Below are 21,011 nucleotides of genomic sequence, written 5' to 3'. Positions count from 1 at the left end.
GTGTCTTTAAATGTCTCCTTGCCAGGATTACTGTTCGCGATTTTACCGAAGATTAAATCAACCATTCTATTGTGTCTTTGTTGGTATAGTTTCTGGAATTTCGTACAACCATTCAAAATGTGTGATACTGTTTCAGTGGGATGATTACATATTTTACATGATTTAGTGTACGACTCTGGATAGTACAGGGTCATGAGACTTTCGCACTGCAGGAGCTGCAAACGACCTCTCGTGACAAATGATCTCAGATTATCGTCAATCTTGTGATTGTTGAGGTAAGTGGACGATACACCATGGTTTACTTTCCCTGCCTCTCGAGTCACTCTTCCCTGTGAAGATTTCGCCTTAAACTCGGATTGATATTGCTGCAGCAGCTGCTGCTTAAATGTTGTGTAGAATTTGTCTGAGGAATCGAAGGTTATTGACACTTCCTCGTCTACTGCCATTTCGTAGAGGTATTTATCGTCTCCTCTAATCAAGGAGATGTGCTGACGCTTGCACATTTCATGCAGATTTACCCAAATTGACTTTGGCCAGTTAACTTTAGACTGCTTTGCTATGTTACCGGTATTGTTGATAACATATCCTGCAAAATTCGGACAATCCTCGTCGTGTACAGGTATAGCTTTCCGTTTCTCCATATGTAACTTGAGTGAATATCGTGCTGCCTGTCGTACATTTGGATCGTCGTTATTCAAAACAGACAAATAAAATGAAAGGCGTTTCGCATAATACATAACGCGAGGACTGATTACCCCTAATCCTCCTGCAGATTTTGGAGTGAAAAAGAATGACCTTGTAGAAGACGAGTTCAAGTTGAACCAATGCCTTACAATTGCAATTGACATGTCCGACGATTTCATTTTCAATTTTCATTAGGTTCTTCTCTGTGAAGATTAGATTTGGATAGTAAAAATTCAGCTTTGACATGCACATTACGTTGACATCCGAAAGTTTTGCAGAAGTTGGTAACATGGATGCGTCTATCTTTGTCATGGTTTCTTTAAATTCCGATATAAGTATATTAACTTGTTCATTGTTGCAAGAGTTTTCAATATTCATTTGGTAGCCGAGATATGTATACGCTTGTTCGCGCTCATACATTGGTATACGGGCATTTTGAATTGATACTTGTGTATCTCCCGTCTTTTCATTCTTTTTCCAGTTCTTTCCAGTTCGCTGACCATGCAATATCCCACATTTGCGATGTTTAATTTGCATACCGCTAGCTACCATGAATGAATCTGTTTTTGTAGTCATAATGAAAATACATACATACATACATACATACATACATACATACATACATACATACATATATATACATACATATATGCAGACATACATACGGAGAACGGCGACAGACAGACAGACAGACAGACAGACAGACAAATGAATTGTCCATTGAAATGTTCAATATAAATATAATTCGATACAAAGTTAATGTCATATTTTCTCTTCCATAGCTGACTTCATCTGTACTGTTGATGACAATGTAGATATGTTTTATAGAGGAGCGTAGTTTTAATATTCATGTAGCCAATAAGGTGTGCGTTTTATTCAAAGATAACACATTATTTGCAAGCATTTACTACATGTCATGTTGGCTTACTCTATTTTTTTAATTTTTGAACAGAAAGGTAAATTTGCACCTAGATTTTCGACATTTTAGTTGCTTTGTTTAATTTATAAATATCGACTTAGGGGGCGAGATGAATAATTCAATGTAGGATAAAACAGCACATTCCTCCTTCTCTATTTGTCTTTCTTTTTTGTGGGAAGGGGTTAAACTATTTTAGTTCTCGTCCTACAAAAATGAATTTACTTTTAATTGAATCTTTCTGTATCCCTAAATATTTCTATAACAAATTTCTAATTGAAAAATGAAAGAAATGTCACCCTAGTAAATGCATAGCACATTAAAGCGTCTGATGAAAGAGCTATTTTTCCTCCCTACTTACTGGCTTTGTATTCATAGCACTAGACTAGTATAATACTGATTTGAAATTGATTGTGTAGTCTTAAACAATTTTCAATGTTGGGCAATTAAGTTTAGAAGGGGGTGGGGTAGGATTGGTCAGCGGTCTGACGCATAATTGAAGCAAGTTGTTTTTATCCTACAGACACATTTGGCGCTTGTTTGCTAATAAAATGTCAAAAAAATAAACAGTCCCGTCTGTTCCATATTTCTGAAAGCATTGATTGGAGCCAAGCCTTACACTTCAACGATTTCTTAGTGGCCATAAGGATGAGGATTAGGGTATTTAGTTTGGATTTTTAATATGAAATAATGCTCAAACAACATTGACAAAGTCTGTCTTTGAAACTCAATTCATTGCAAAAAGCATAGAACATTATATGTAAAAAAGTTTGTTATTGTACATACAATAACAAACATTTTACACATTTATTAATCTTTTGTAAATTATTGAGTTACAAAGACTTGGCATATGTTGTTTCACATTTATTCTTCAAGTAGGAAGCCATGATAAAATTGTTTTATAAATGAAAAATCAAAAGTTAATGCCAAATCCTTATCCATATATGGCCACTTTAGCATTCTGCTCGCGCGCGTGTAGTGTGTGCGCGCGCGCCTGTGTGCGTGTGTGTGTGACGTGTTATATATTGTGCTAACATACAAAAACACACTGTGTCAAAGCTTTAAGTTTGTATTTATTAAATTAGACACGGCACTTCCTTTACTTTTTAAACAGTAAATTGTGACGGAATTCAGTTTACAAAGTGTATTTTGAAATTACAGTCTGAGGTAAAATGAGTACACAACACCTGTAGTAGTTTAAAATAGTTTATAGTCTAAAAACCTAAGAAAACAAATATATGAACGTGTTTACTCTAAACTACTTACAAGTCTAATGTTTTGTAAATTCTGTTTATTTTTTTTGTCATGGTTGGATGAAGCATTTCGATCCGCTCTCTCCAGATTGTTGGCAATTAACGTTACGCATAATACTTCATGGTTTACACGGGAAGTGAAGTACATTTGTATATCCATTAGTAAATGCTAATACTCAAAATGAAAGCAAAAACACACTAATTTGAATTTACCCTGCCCTTTGACTGGGGATAACATAACATTTGAAGAGGCAAATAAGCAAAAAACGTGCTGATGTGCACAAATATGACAGATTTTACTTTGGGCGAAATAGCGAATTTATGACAAAATAAAGTGTTATTTAGTAACCATACTGTACGACATATTCAAGTGATCAAAAATACACAATGGTGTAAAACTTAAGCCACAGACAATACTGTTCAGTTACCAATTTCAAATGTTGGTGCATTCGATCTCTTTCAGTTAATGGCATACCAAATTATTTCAGATAACGTCATTATTTTACGTCACATATTTGTTTTAGTCACAGTGTGTTGATTCTGACATGGGACGCCCTCTTGAGACACTTCTTTTGAAAATGACTGCGTAATGGCCCTTGGCTCACCAGAATATGACATATTCTATACACTTAGCCGTAACAAATTACGATGCCAACGTAATCTTATGAAATCATGATAGATAGACAAGTTTCGTTAAACGGCGACAGGAAACTTACTTACTTTTTACGATTACTGTGTTAATTTTTTTCTCTCAAATAGTCATAATTGTTATATTTTCTCAAAGATTGACCTCGGTGGTGAGATTACCCTCAACTTATTTGAGTAGTGATGATGAGGTCAAAGGTCATAGTGTGTAAGAAGTCAAAGGTCAAATAGTGCTTTTGGAATAAGTAAACGTGTTCGGTGAAATATCGTGTATCTACATACCACATATAAATGAAATATACATTTCAAAGTTAAGAACTGGAAATCAAAGTTTTAAACTTTTATAAAGGGACATTGTCGTTTGTTGCGCATGCGTAAAATTTCAATGTCAGCAAGGCTCATTCATTAATACAGATTTGGCATACGGATTTGTTAGACGTCATCCGTCAGTAAAAATGTCACACTATATTATGAATTAACACGTTACCACAGCAACAAAACAACTACGGCCTAATAACAGGCGAAGATTATGACGTAATGTGGTCATTTATATTGGCCACCATTAATTGCATTATCATATGGTATCTAATGTCGCACTTCAGACAGCTGGGTTTCCCCTAAATTTACACTGTCGATGACTGCATATTAATTGTCTACTGCATTAATGTCGAAAGTATGCTATTTTTTTTGCAATTTCAGAGTTGTACTGACGCATGCGCACTGACGAAATTGTTCCTTTGTTATAAATTTATTACATCTATTTTTTTTCGTTTTCAAAAGAAGCATACTAGACATAATGAAGATTTATCCAAAATGTATTACAAGAACAGTGATATGTATCAATATGCTTTCAATAATGAATCACACCAAACATTGGAACCTTTTTTCTCGCGAAATACAGCGCAAAAATAAATTCAATCATGTTTTTAAGTAAACATCCCGGCTGTGTTATAAGATCAGAGGTCAAAACAACATAGGTTGTCATAGTAACTGTATAGGCATACACAATCACTTGATATCTATATACATATAAAATATTCATTTCACATACAAAGGGTAAGTTTAATTTCATACAAAAAAATCTGTCCAAAAACTGCCTTTCACTTTATCAAAATTGAGCTAATATTTTATACTCTAAGACAACTTATCCAGGTCACTAGCTGATCTGACGCGTCTGAGTCCTTTCAAACCTGATAGACTAAGATAAAAGAATAGCGTAATGAGTAGAAATAGTGAACGACACATCATTACTAGTTTGGTCCAAAACGTGAAACCATCAGCCATCCATAGAGTGTAGCTTGTTACTGAAAAGAGAGAAAAAGGAAGAAAATGTGAGAGGAAGGTTTACCCATAGCTATTCCATTATCAATCCTTTCTCTCAAAGATTGACCGACTCACCCACTCACTCACTCACTCACTCACTCACTCACTCACTCACTCACTCACTCACTCACTCACTCACTCACTCGCTCGCCCGCTCGCTCGCTCGCCCAAACCCACTCACTCACTCACTCACTCACTCACTCACTCACTCACTCACTCACTCACTCACTCACTCACTCACTCGCTCGCTCACTCCTCACTCGCTCGCTCGCTCGCTCGCTCCTCGCTCGCTCCCTCACTCATTCAACATTTATTTTCTTAAGACATGTTCACTTTCAATCAATCGATCGATCGATCGATCGATCGATCGATCGATCGATCGATCGATCGATCGATCAATCAATCAATCAATCAATCAATCAATCAATCAATCAATCAATCAATCAATCAATCAATCAATCAATCAATCAATCAATCAATCAATCAATCAATCAATCAATCAATCAATCAATCAATCAATCAATCAATCAATCAATCAATCAATCAATCAATCAATCAATCAATCAATCAATCAATCAATCAATCAATCAATCAATCAATCAATCAATCAATCAATCAATCAATCAATCAATCAATCAATCAATCAATCAATCAATCAATCAATCAATCAATCAATCAATCAATCAATCGATCAATCGATCAATCGATCAATCGATCAATCAATCAATCAATCAATCAACCAATCAATCAATCAATCGATCGATCGGTCGATGGATCGATCGATCAATAAATCAATAAATAAATCAATCAATCAATCAATCAATCAATCAATCAATCAATCAATCAATCAATCAATCAATCAATCAATCAATCAATTTACAAAGCACCATTTTTCACTACGATAGAGTTCAGAGCCACCGCAGAGAGTTAGAATGCTCTGTAAAATAGATATATCTCAAAATTCTTCGCGTTATTTGTTGGTTTTTGTCGTATTTCCAATGTCAGTGCATTCCACAGACAGGGTGCAGCACATGAGAACGCACGCCCACCATATGACAATAGTTTGCACTTGGGTTCGTGCAATAAACATATGCATTTGACAGAAGATCAGAATGTCTTGGGAGTTGGTTGTCATATGAATTAGGTTAAATGTGTACGTTCGTAGTTGTCATATACTCATCAACATTTCTAAATCGTCCACTAAATTTAACAAATATAAATAAACGTAACTTTTTATATCTACCTAATATTTGAATTGAAAAGTACAGCATTTCAGCTATAAGACTCCATCGCATTACGTGCTTGCTAACAGAATAAACGACACTCCACAACATAATCGCCAGACCTGCAACAAAACAAGATCGCACGAGGGCGCTATTTGAATCTCATTTCTGTTGGGTGAAGTCTAGGTTGACGTAATCACAGTGAGAAACAAGATAGTGTCAATCATGAACAAACTCACTTTTTAAATACTTTTTCAGGCGAAACAAATCACCAAGAAGATATTGAAGAGGCTATGATCTATTGGCCCCAAAACAACCAAGCGTAATGGCAGACTACATTGTGTACAAAGCACATATCATTCACAATCTGATTAAAATCCGATGTAGATGTCGGCTAATCGTTCATTGCTATTTTACCTTCGTTTATAATATTTAGCCTGAATTTACCTTCTTGGTACATGTTTTACATTTTTTTAGCCTGATCGCCTCAGAATGTACACTTCCAGAAAAATGAAACCCGATACGTTATTATACTTACTAAGTAAGGCAGCTCCATAAAGTCTAGCGGGAAGAATGTAGGCGTAATTTGTGTCACACTCAAAGGGAACATCAAACATGTACCCTGGAAAAAGTAATGTCTGTATAGAGAACAATATGTCATATGATTTATACAATGTAATCTTTTTTATCTTCAAAATAGCAATAACATCATTACGTGTTTGAGATCACATAGATTAAAGTAGAAGTAGAGATTATTTCTTGCTGACAGACATTGGCAGAATCGACACTGCCGGCTTTTAATAGTCTTCCGTTTGCTTACTGATATAAAAAAACATTGTGTATGTACTAGCTCAGTATGGCTAATACAGGAAAGGGAGATCATTTTGTAAACTTTATAAATGGTAATTTCGAAAGATGCCACACAGCTACCCTAATAGGTATGGTCGTTACAGTAATAATGACAAGAAACTGAAAAGTCGCAAACTCAATGATTGGTAAATTCAATTTTAAATTTATTTTTTCTGAAATTATAAACACATCTAGAGATGTTTCCCAATCACATATCAAAATTATCTAACCATACGAGTTGACATTTTATTAGTACACATCTCCGATCCGCTAACAATTTGACAATGTTGTGACATTAATATGTGCTTTTTATTGTATATTATGTATGTATAGCAATTGTTTGGGAATGTCTCTATTAAAATAGGATATATGTAATTTGACTTACTAGTAAGGATACAATTGAAAACACCCCAGCAGAGAACAGCTGCCATATCCTACATAACGCAGAAAACAAATATATTAGACACATTCTGTGTTGTAGTGGCATGTCTTACACACACACACACACACACACACACACATACACACACACACACACACACACACACACACACACATATATACACACACAGACACACAGACACACAGACAGACAGACACACACACAAACACACAGACACACACAGACACACACATACATACACGAACATAGATTCATACAAACATACATACATACATACGTACAGTAATGGACTGTTTTATGAATCTGTTTCATCAAATCACAAAGTAAAAAGATTATAATAACTTCGTTCTTTTATAATAGTCAAATAATATAATATAATATAATATAATAACAATAGTTTCGCTGATAATAATAGTAAATTGGGTTTATTAAAACTAAATTGTGACCAAAGTATAATGATTAAATTGCTTAATAATACATAATAATTACATACACATACACATAACATACGGACGGACTGGCGGACGGACGGACAGACAGACAGACAGACAGACAGACAGACAGATCAATTGAAAGGCTACTTACCTAAGGCCAGGTGGTACAGATAGCATACAGTGGTCATCACTTCCAAGAATTTGATGAATCTGTTAAAGAGAATATCTTATGATTTATTCCTTGGATACATTATATTGATAACATGTATGCATATCATGCTTTGTTCAGACAAGCAGGCAGTGTGTGTGTGTGTGTGTGTGTGTGTGTGTTGTTGTTGTTGTTGTTGTTGTTGTTGTTGTTGTTGTTGTTATTATAATAGTGAATTAATAATGTAAAGGCCAAACGAAATATGTAACTTTAAATGAACTTCTGAATGTATGTTTATGGAAGTCTTTTTGATTGTTCCTGAAACAGAAAGTAATTTACTAGATCTTTCGGTTCATTATTAAGCAATTTAATCATTATACTTTGGTCACAATTTAGTTTTAATAAACCCAATTTACTATTATTATCAGCGAAACTATTGTTATTATATTATATTATATTATATTATTTGACTATTATAAAAGAACGAAGTTATTATAATCTTTTTACTTTGTGATGATTTGATGAAAAAGATTCATAAAACAGTCCATTACTGTAACGACAATCCAAAGGTTTCTGCTGAGAGATGATAACTACATAAAGCAATTATGAGGACTACTCTATTTTGAATCCCTCTTCGTTAGATACTATTAACCGCTCATCTGTAGGGTCAACTGTGTGGAAAGCTATACGCTGTTTGTTATATAGTTAAAATCTTATTTCCTCACCAATTTACTTCAACAGATTTAAGCATTTTTTTTGTAAATATCACTATTTATTTTAGACAAATAGTGTAGGAATATTTCTTTTTAGCAATCCATGCCAAGGGTTATATATCAAAAGTTTGGGTGTATTCCCATTAAATGGGCCATATGGATGAAAATTGGGTATTTATTTTGGATTTTTAATTGATAAAACAACTCTACCTTATCTTTCGTCTTGAAAAAAAACAGTGTGAGATACAATATACAATATTGTTCCTCAATAAAGCGAAAATTATGTGAAATGTTTGTTATTGTACGTACATTAACATTTTTTTTACACATTTTGATAACCCTTTGCTATTTATTGAGCTAAAACGACGGACTTTAGTTTTCAAGTTGAAAACTAATTTAAAGTAGAGTTGTTTTATCAATTAAAACTCCAAGCTTAATACAAAATTCCCATCCATATGGTCTCTTTAAGGTATTTTATGTAAGGTATTTACAAAGTTGCATTTTACAAAATTATCTAAATAAAATCGTTATAGTGTCAGCGTTATTGAATTCTTATTGTATCCCAATCAATCAATTCTAAACTTACAATTAATCATTGCCAATGAAGCTCCTCAAAACAAGAACAAAATTACCAATCCTCATTTTTGAATAAAATTATAAAATAATATTAATAATTTATATGACAATTTTTGTCAAATCATATTACAGGTGCCCGTTGCTTAGTAACAAGAATGCAGTATAATGTTATTGAGACAACAACACATGTGAAAATGAGTTAAGTTATTACTTGTCAGTAGCTCAGACCAAAGAATTTGATAAATGTGACTGTTTCAAGCACAATTTTCACTTGTAAGCTAGCTTACCCTGTTTTAATCAATGCAAGCTAATCAATCAAGTAGTCGCATTTTAATTATTTTGTTTTGGCTACGCATACGGTTCTATTTAATCGGATTTATGCTGTCGACAGGACATGTAATACGTACATGTAGTAGAATTTATAAATTTCGTGGTTCAATTGCGTCTTGAACTGGTCTCCTTGGCAACGTATGTGTCAATTACAGCTGGACAAGCACTACTGAAGAACTAGACTGGCTTAGATTTATGTCCCGATAGGATAGTGAAGCAGCTTGTCTGTTACCATAGCAACAGACACTTACTATAATTTCAATCAAAATGGGAAATTTTTCCTTGAAATAGTCTTCTCAACATTGGTTTGTGTGAAATAAAACGATGCAGTCTTCTTAATCAGTTTTTCTTAAGAAAAGGTTGAAAATAGAAATTGCTCTGTCTTTTGAAATATATTGCACATATTATAAAAGAACTCACTGGGGCTACATCGATCCACACACATAGACTGATGTGAGGAACTAGGAAGCCAATTCCTGAATGCAAAAATGAAAGTTAACATTTACAAATCTGTAAAGATTAATATCGCTTACACTCTAACCTTTAATTCACAAATATTAGGTGATCGACTAGGGTGTATCCCAGGTTATTACACTGTCTTTTAACCGTTATTCGTTTGTTTAAGGGGGAACGTCACTCAAGGAAATGAAAATAAACATAAACTATGGGTTCTGGTGTCATTTCATGATTTCCCGTTCATTGTGTTATCAGCCCTGAACTGCTTCATGAACCTTATCAGACACACACTGGTTTTAGATGAACAATACTGCATATCATATCTGAAACTATTTTATCTTAAGGTAAGGTGTAAAAACAAAATGTGCGGTTCCAATTACATTCAATTTTAAAATAGGTGGGGTAGGTATATGTTTTATTTTACTTTATTATATATTTTTGTCATGTGTGAGTGTATAGTTCAGGTTTTCCATTGTTTTCCAAATGGTCTCTGTATTGTGTATTTCTTCATATCAAATGTACAGCCATTACAGATTGGAGGAATAGTTTTATATAACAATTGTCTTTTCAAGTTTGTCAGTTACCACACCCACTATTTCTTGCGAGACGTTCATGATATTTGCGATTTTATTATTATTTTTCTCGAATATGTAAAAAAAAAGTTTAGGGTCGGCGTATAAAACTAGGTGGAGTCGCATAACTAGAACCAAAAGAAGTTTTTTTTTAATTGGCCTAATAAGTATTATGAATAATCATTGGTAATGAAATTTACATACACGTCATACCGCAATAAACAAAACCCACAGAACAATGAATGCCAAACAAGGTTCAATTTGGTGTTGTTTGGTAACTGTGCCAAAATTCATGCAATGTTTATATAATGCAATGACTCTCCTAAGAAATTGCCTCTATTTTGGGCGGTCGTTGCCGTCTGATTAGTTCTCAACATATATGATTACAAGAAACCTTATAACATAATCATGACAGAACATATCTTTTAAAGCTTCATATAAAATAAATTGTGGATGAGGATACGTCTGTTGTCTGCGTCTTTAGCATATGTTCAACATGTTATCTTTTAAAGTGGTCATAAAAATGAGGATCGGATATCTATTTTGGATTTTCTTTCTTATAATGCAATTGTGTCATGGCTTCCTGTTTACAAAAACCAATGTGAATCAACATTTGCCAAGTCCTACTCAATTAATTGCAAAAGATTAATAAGCGTGTAAAAAGTTTGTTACTGCACGTATAATAACAAACCTTTTGCATGATTTTTGAAAACGTTTTGCAATGTATTGAGTTACAAACACAGACTTGTTTCATGTTGTTCTACATTGGTGATTCATGTAGGAAGCCATCATACATCATACAATTGCCTTATACATGCACATTCAAAATCCAAAATAAAAACCAAATCCTCATCCATATGTTACCTTTAAAACGTTAAAAATGGAATAAAATAAAATAAACAGAAATATAAAAATAACATAAAATAAAATAAATTTAAAATAAAATGAAAAGGATAAGATAAAAATATATCGAGAGTAAGGGCATGGAGCAACCATGGTATTGAGCAGTGCTTACACAAGTTAATTACATTTATATTTTGTTTTTAACATCATTCCCTGTCCATGCAATTGCAATTCAAATTGTATTCATTTTTCTAGAGCATTTGTTGTGTTACAAACATTTGAACTATGTTTTTTCTTACACATTCGTTTTTATTTCAAGTAAAACGCCCTAACCCCCTAAAGAAATTATGAACATAATATACACCTTTTGAAATAAACTGCTTATGCTATTCATTTTATTTTTGTTCAATTCATTTAACTGAAAATCATCTCCAATTCAAATCAATTAAATTAGGATTCACAAAAAATAAATATTTTGAAATAGATAAATTATAAGCAATTTTGTAATCCAATATGGCTACCTACTACAGTGTTTTTGAAACTAAAGGAGGGTAACATGTAGTTAGTTATTCTTGGAAACAAGACACTGAACATCTAAATTTATTTCATTTTCTCAAATTAAAGGAATCAGACACAGCTATATTATGGCAAAGTTAGAAAAGCTTTTATGAACTGCGAGTTTTTAAGTCATTTCATCCTCGAGGCGAAATTTCACATTTAATAAAATTCCGAAATGCATACCGATATGACGTCCATTTAGCCTCTTCAAGTGCACAGATCTTATAATGAAATTATTCCATGTTGTATAATACAAAGATACCTTTCACATTGACAGTAACTCAGGAAAGACGTGCGCCATTGCTTTCCATTAACTACGGCACTATTAGCAATGGTCGAACAACCTGACTGAATTGCCATGATTTGGTTTTAAAGCTAAACAGGAGAAATTCAAAGTGCGTATTTAAAGTCATCCTTTTTTTAAGGAAACCTACATTAAGGAGATCACGTTTCGACATTACCTGGTAAGAACTAAGACGCCATGAAGCCATCTATCTTTGGTGAAAACAGTAATCCTACGGTGATAAAGGAACTCTCTTCTCCCATAAAAGAATGCTTACCCGGAGACTCGTAGTTAGTGCATGTTATGCTTCTTGAATACATTAGAAGACTATATTTTATATATATGTATATATATAAAATGTATGTATACATATATATATATATATATATATATATATATATATATATATATATATATATATATATATATATATATATATATACACCCATGTGTGTGTCTGTGTCTGTGTACTCACAGACATATTGACATATACATACACATATGTATGTGTATATAGATATAGCGTGTGTGTTTGTTTGTATTGCTACATGGCTTTATATCATTGTGTTGTTGCAAACAACAATCATAACTATATGGCACTGTATAAATTGTACATAGTGGATACGACAAAAATAACACATTTGCAAAATCATCTCTCTGTGGACACATGCACTGCACAGTAGTATGTGATTGAAGATTCGATTCGATGTATAATAATTACACATTAAAGTGGTCGAAAATGCTATCCATTGGAAAGAACCGCGACTGCCATGCGCATGCGCAGTATCAAATGTTACACTTCAGAGATATTCTTAACTATATTTTATGTGACCTCAACTTTGCAGATCACACGAAGCATAACTTAACAACATTATACTTCAATCTGGAATTGCTATTTGTGGATTGAAAATTCTCAATATCCCGTAGATTATATTCACAACTGTTACAAAGCTTGTTACTATTCCCACGTGCATTGCCCAGGGCATATACGACTTAATAAAGACTGGAGCATACACGCTTTGTTTTTTTTCGTTTGTGAGGTCAATTGTGCTGGCGGTGAAAAGGGATTTCATGCGACGTAACTTAATCGAAACCAGGATGATAAGGACATCTTCATTGTAATATTTTACACTTCAGTTATTACTCTATGGCTACCGTGATGGTAGTTCTGCTATGCTTTGGTAGACAAACATATCTGGTGGAATACAATAGCAAAAGCTCGCAAAGAAAAGTAATCATTAACAAAGAAGAAATGCAAACTGTTGGCCGTTCTATGAATACTTAGGAACACATACTTTACTTTTAAATTTGACATTCTTTTTACAATCATCTTTCTTTTCTATTTGTATCGTAAAAGGATTATGAAAACAACCATACTATATTGAATGTAATTTGGCAATGATTATAAATTCGTCGTCCTGGCAACCGTTTTCAGAGAGAAATACTTCTAACAAGAGACACAGACATACTTGCGATTCAAATATTTCTATCTCACTGTACCTTTTAAACGGATGTGCCAAAAACGGAAAGTGCAAATCCGACTTTTCCAAACGGATGTGCCAAAAATGCAGAGTGGAAATTCGACATCAAGAAAACTAACTGCAGAGCCTACTTCGTTCACAAACTTTATTTTCACAGATGTAGGGTCGACAAGGGCATATGACAATTAACCTAAAAAGCTAAAATTAGCATACCACCTGTAAAGTTTTTATATTAAAATACTAATCATGTAGAACACATGTGGAGAATGACATAAAGGATGCGTCTCAATGTAACTCCAATGACATTACTTATATCTAAAGTGTAACCTATACTATTGTGTTACTCTTTGGTTCAATTTAAAAAAAAAAAAAACACTGCATGATGTAATGTATATGGAAAGTAGATTCCTACTTGTCGTCTAGGTACAATACGCCAAGGGCACAAATTTCACTCAAAATTAAAGTTATTATTAAACTTTTTCCAAACTTTGAAATATGCAAGCTTGTTAGTGGTCCTACTGAAATAAAAGAAATGTTGGGATCCGTAGCCTCGTTTTAGAAAAAGAAGTCTCTTTCATTTCCCCATAGAAGTAACGTCGGCGGCCATATTGGAATCTAGAATAGAGTAATTTTGATATCACTTTGAATCGTTGTTCGGTGATCCCTGGTATTTTTTTTCTTAACGTTAATAACTTCAAATGGGTTGGAATTTTCTTGAGCAAAGTAACAGCAAAAGTTGAAAGTTTATTTGCTAACCACATTTAACGCTCTTAGATTTAGTTACATAATTGATGTCAATTAATTCATCCTCACGAGTGTGCAGCGTATGCCATTAAATCTAATAGTGGAATTGCACACAGCCGCAACGTATGTGAGATCAGTATTACAGAGTGGTGTATGGCATACTGTACAACCTGACCAGTTTTAAAAATACCTTGGGAAGAAATTAGCTCTGATAAATGTTGTAGTTAAAAATTACGTTAGTATAAGTAGCTCTCGTTGCAGCTACTGTTCCCGTTGTTGTTTTGTTCTTGAAATTAAATCCAAACCATTTAAGATGTACATTTTTCTTAAACTAAATGCTTGCGTTAAATTACAATACCTTGGATTGAGAGAGTCAAATGATTGTTTATTAATTGTAGAACATATAAATACACAGTCGTTCTAGGTAGGTAGTGTGTTATTCAAAACAATGAACTTATATAAAATATTAAATATTTAGTTTGTTTGTTTGTTTGTTTGGTTGGTTTTTGGTATTATTTATCGCTTTTTTATTATGTTATTAGTTTGTTTGCATTTTTGTATTTTTTTGTTTATTTCTTTGCTGATGGTGCGTAAAATAGATCTTAATGATCAGTCTCTTCTTCGCACTGGAATACCTTGAAGATTATGAGGCTACGTATGTTGTCATTTGGATAAAAGGCCATTTGGTAAAACAAGAATGACAATAAAAGACTAGCCAGGGAAAGAAATATAAAACGGAGCAAAAATAAATAAATTTCAAAGTCTGAACAAACTCTATATTTCTGACTGGGAATGATTAGCTAATGCGGAAGTTAGGCAAAAGAGATCGCCTCTTAACAATTTACGATTTAGGTAAGATATTCTCATATGACATATAATGGCTAGAATTACCCTATAGATCTAGAGAAACTGGGAATGACACTATCACTATGTAAAATGTGGGCGTTCAAGCCCTCGCAAAATATAATTAATGTTCTTATCTCAAATGGTTTACATCCGACCATCTGGCTCAAATCATCTAATTTTGGCAATAAAATTATTTTATCATTGCCATCCATCTATTTATCACAAAAGTATATTGTTATCTATACAAATATTTTAATAGAGCAACTTAAATGGATAACATTTAGAATATTTTAAAAGTAAGATAGCAGGATAGTAGTCTTTTGAAAAGGCAAACAAAAGCCGACCTAGCTGCATATGTTGTCTTTTCTATAATGGTCTAATACAACTTGCCTGTTACAGTACATTTATCTAGATGAAGTAAACTAAAACCGATTACATAGGAAAGATCCAACTGTTTTGTATGATACATACGTACACACAACGAAAGTTATTTAATGGACAACAAGTTCCGATGCGTTGTTTTCTGTAGATTTTACTCTGATAACCTGCTGACTTCAGAGTAATCCAGACTCTGTTCTAACGGATCGTGATTTGCCACTTGCCGACGACTACTTACTTTCCGAGTACCGGTTAATAACTAAAACATACATTCCACATCAAATCGTCATAGAACAGACAGTCGCTACGTTTCGCCATCTCTCATTGCTCATAAAAAAAATGTCATATTTTTTTTTTTAAATTTCACTCTGAACTTTAAACTCAAAATTATAAATTCATACAGTTTATTATATTACATTCGTCCATACTGGGAATATGTTAATTCTACAAAACTGTAATATCTATGCCTTTTTGTTCCAATATAATATTTCTAATAATTTATTACATCAATAAAACCTACATTCAAGACAAGCTGTCATGTACATTAATACATTTATTGCAAATACATTTGATCCCCGGGATTTCTGTCCTGAAACCGATATCTACTTAGCAGTGCATTAATAAGGAAGCGTGTTGGAATACTTAAAATATCGTTGGCTATTTACAGAAGATAAAGGATAGCCAGTAATCCAGTCTGAGATTAAAAAAATGAAGGCAGGCATTAAAATACAAATAACACACATACATATATATATAATCTAGTCAGAAAGTGCCCATATATATATATATATATAATTATTTAAATGAACCTTAATTTGGAAATAATTCATAACTACACTACATGGATACTTAATGAATATGGACCACCAAGAATACAAAACTAGACTATATGGATTTTCTTTTATTCTTTCTGTGCACGTTAATTGTAGCATTTGATGTTGGCATGTTCGAACGTTCTAAAAGGCGGTGTAGCTTTTGGTTTGTGTGGTTACTTTTAATGAAATGCGCAAGGAAGGCGAGCTAGCCACACCAAAAGGTCGCTCTTTAAATTTAAGACAGATGTCTCCAACTTGTCAGTGTTTTTTTCTCAATTGCACAGTATATATATATATATATATATATATATATATATATATATATATATATATAGCCTACAATAATAATGACAGAGAGGATAGTGCTGAATGCAATATTGATAACATAACATATCATTGTATACTTAATATCAGAAATTAGGAGATGACCCAATCATCTGATGATCGCAAAAGCGCGAAACTTTGTATTATGACTCGACCTAATTTCTAATATATATACTCTAATTAATTAATTTATCAAGCCATGTACACACGAAGTGAATGAAGTGTTGATGTTCAATTGAATTAAACTTACAATGTTTTAGAAATATCTTGTAAATCATTGAAATATCTGGCAGAAACACTAACTAAAGCGTCATCTACAAATGACAAAATGTACTTGAATAAAGAAACCTTATTAAAGTTTAGTAGGTGAGATTGTCAACTGAATATAGTGTCATAGTATTTATCTCTAATACTTTGTATTTTTTCATCGTTACACAGCGTTGTACAATGAAACTCGTCTCCAACACTTGAACTACATAATGTGCATAATCTATGAGCTTCCTTTCAATTTCGTGTAACGGCCAACTTCAATGGAAGAAATATTCGAAATTTAGTTTTGTAAAAGCTATTCTATCAAAATCTAAAAATAGATAAATATTTTTCATAATTGATTTTTCTTTAACGTTTTAAAAAATCGAAACCAATATTTTATAAATATACACATATAAGCCACACACACACACACATACACACACATACACACACACACACACACACACACACACACACACATATATATATATATATATATATATATATATATATATATATATATATATATATATATATATATATTATGTTTATATATGAGTGAGTAGATACATTCACGTGTCCATCTTAAATGACGTTTGGAGATTCTTCTCTTGTAATATTGGTATTGTATCTAAATCCGTGAGCCCTATGCATATGATATGATAAAGGAATACATCTCTGTAGTGCTTCTCTTTTTGTTTGTCTGTCTGTCTGTCTGTTTGTTTGTTTGTTTGTTTGTTTATTTATTTATGTTTTTGTTTGTTTGTTTGTTTTGTTTGTTTGTTTGTTTGTTTGTTTGTTTGTTTGTTTGTTTGTTTGTCTGTCTGTGTCTGTGTCTCTGTGTCTGTGTGTGTGTCTGTCTGTGACAGTGTTTACCAGATCATGATCTTATATTTTTTCTGTGTCAAACCGTTACTACACATCTGGATACTATCTTTACATCCATAAGATACGTCAATGGTCACGGCCGAACGAATCTCTTCAAATAAAGGAAGTTTTAGAAATATTTTGAAAACCATATTCTTTGTAACCATTTTTTATAACCATCCCTTCCGGTTCCATACCGATACACATAACTTTTCTTTTGCTTTGGACAACTAAGCACTAGTTTATTAGTTGAACTAAAATAAATAATCGATTTTTCTTTTGGAATCTTTCTTAAACCTTGTTTTGGTGTTATTGACGGCACGGAATGTATATATAATTATATATATATATATATATATATATATATATATATATATATATATATATATATATATATATATATATATATATATATATATATATATATACATATATATATATATGTATATATATATATATATATATATATATATACATATATATATATATATATATACATATATATATACATATATATATATATATATATATATATATATATATATATATATAGAAATGAAAGAAGACGAGTATGTTGCAAAGTCAGCGAGTCCACCGGCTCACGCATACACATGATGATCATTTTGGTGAAACAGACCGTAGTGTAAATCAATAATGTACTCACATACGCGTCTTCTTTCATTTTTATGTATGAAATGCTCTTAATGCATAATGAGCATTCTACTTGGCGAAAGAAGATTGAAACTCTCTCTCTCTCTCTCTCTCTCTCTCTCTCTCTCTCTCTCTCTCTCTCTCTCTCTCTCTCTCTCTCTCTCTCTCTCTCTCTCTCTCTCTCTCTCTCTCTCTATATATATATATATATATTACTCTGGTAATTGAGCCTTCGGTTAAAAATAGACACAAACTAAAACTATTTTTACAGCATGTTGGTTGATACAACAGTGATACGCTATTGAATGGCCATTGGTGTAATTATAGCGTCAGTAGGGAGGCACCTCTGAAAACTAGTTAATTTAGAGTTCAGAAAATATCAGTGTTGTTTTGGGACTTCCAATGTATACGCTGTTTTGACCACAGGGCAGATTGGAATACATAGTATTGGAACCGATGTCACTCACTTGTGTAATTCACAACATTGCAGAACAATATATATAGTTTCCGGCTATGTTAGTAAATCGAATTCGAAGGTACTATTACCACTGTGCCGTATTCATCTACTGAATGTATTATAGTATTTTATGCAAAGTAACATGCTGTACTTGCCATCTGCATGCATTTTCTCTCATCCAATAATAGGCAACCGCAAATGTATTAGGTTGATAGATTTCCTCATCACATGTAACCCCTTGGCCTAGAACCGACCTTTTCGAGTTGTGAGTGACGGCCTACGACCCCGAAACATTCTTATTGTCTGCAATCCCTAATGATATCCTTCGGAAAGTCTGGTATCGAATACTCAAAGCACACACGTTCGGCTTTTATGTTTTTACATCCTGCAGAACATATTCGTGACACTTGCCCCTTCACTAAAGAATTTCGCAATGTTATTTTTTTTAATTGAAATGGTACACGGGTGTTTTTAAGAACAACTTCGACCCAAGCAGTTAAAATGTACGTGTCGTGTATCGCATATCTGAAAAAAAAACGATCTCCAGACGTACCTTCGAGAGTGGAACTGACCCATCTTCGCTTTCTCCAACGCCTAGTAATTTTCTTGTTTTCAGTCGACTTTGGAGATCACCACTACTCTGCTTGCTGAAGTAGAAAATTAAGAAAAAGCACAACAATTATTCATAATGCATATGTATTGCTTAAATATACTGAGCTGAGAGAGAGAGCGACATACATACATACATACATACATACATACATACATACATACATACATACATACATACATACATACACGTACATGCATACATGGATACATGGATACATACATACATACATACATACATACATACATACATACATACAGACAGACAGACAGACAGACAGACAGGCAGGCAGACAGACAGACAGACAGACAGACAGACAGACAGACAGACATACATACATACATACATACAGACAGACAGACAGACAGACAGACAGACAGACAGACAGACAGACAGACAGACAGACAGACAGACAGACACGGTGACAGAGTGAGGGGGAGGTAGAGATAGATAGGCATAGATAGGGAGAGAGAGAAAGAAAGAAAGTATCAGGCAGACATAGACAGATAGACAGACAGTAATAGAGGGGTATAAGATGACATAAAGATGTATATTGATACCAAATATTAAGTGAAAATTGTGAATGTATCCTGATTGACCCACGCCTAATCACATTCAGCGTTTGACTAAATATGTCAAAGTATTCTATCGTTAGAGAAACACTATGAACTAAGTACTATTCCTTCTCTAATTAAAATTCTCATTACATACGAAAACAAATCGACATCTGATGAGATACAAAGGTGAATTTGATGATTCACTACACGGCATCCAAATCCATTTTACAGTGCATAGAATGAAAGACAAATCTCATACAAATCACAAATGAGATGCATTACAAACATGGAACTTTGAGCAATGTTTTCCTTCTGTCTCCACCCCCCTTCCAGCTAGACAATATATGCTCCTGATACATACTAAAAGAACATGTCTGTGACGGTGTGCGTAATCAAACAGACAGCAATGATAAATCCCTTAATCCAAAAATGGCACGGCGAAGTGATGTCTGTGGAGGTTTCGAGCTTACTCCTCACAGCTTAACAACACTTCACGCAAATATTAATAAAACGTAGCCTCGTAACAGAAGAGGCGGTGTAGTATTCCATAACACAGATAGTGTAACTATACAAACATTGTTTTGACGGTCACTATTAACCTTTCACTGTCTCACAGGATAGTGGCGTACATCTATAAATGTAATCAATACGAGAAGAGTTTTGTTTCTACATCTGTACCACTATAACTAATAATCGAGATAAATGTATGACACGGTTTGTGTTATTGAACATCAGTTGGTGCATTATGAAAAGTAAATGTACGTATGTATTCTATATATATATATATATATATATATATATATATATATATATATATATA

The 21,011-nt window shown here is 33.1% G+C and overlaps 1 protein-coding gene across 2 annotated transcripts in view; it reads right to left on the bottom strand.

The window, feature by feature from the left end:
- Positions 1-2,729: 2,729 nt before the first annotated feature.
- Positions 2,730-21,011, bottom strand: part of LOC144448438 (tumor protein p53-inducible protein 11-like) — a 131,661-nt gene continuing 113,379 nt past the window's right edge. For both annotated transcript variants that reach the window (XM_078138686.1, XM_078138687.1), the window contains exons 2-7: positions 19,578-19,671; positions 7,882-7,940; positions 7,279-7,327; positions 6,583-6,682; positions 6,065-6,166; positions 2,730-4,802 (exon numbers count right to left, since the gene is read on the bottom strand). In XM_078138686.1, coding sequence (XP_077994812.1) covers positions 4,633-4,802; positions 6,065-6,166; positions 6,583-6,682; positions 7,279-7,327; positions 7,882-7,940; positions 19,578-19,671 — 574 coding nt within the window. In that variant the 3' untranslated portion in view covers positions 2,730-4,632. The remainder of the gene's footprint in view (positions 4,803-6,064; positions 6,167-6,582; positions 6,683-7,278; positions 7,328-7,881; positions 7,941-19,577; positions 19,672-21,011) is intronic.

Source organism: Glandiceps talaboti, chromosome 17, assembly GCF_964340395.1.
Source record: "Glandiceps talaboti chromosome 17, keGlaTala1.1, whole genome shotgun sequence".
NCBI lineage: Eukaryota > Metazoa > Hemichordata > Enteropneusta > Spengelidae > Glandiceps > Glandiceps talaboti.
Note: the sequence above shows the minus strand (reverse complement) of the source record. Positions and strands in the feature narration are given on the sequence as shown.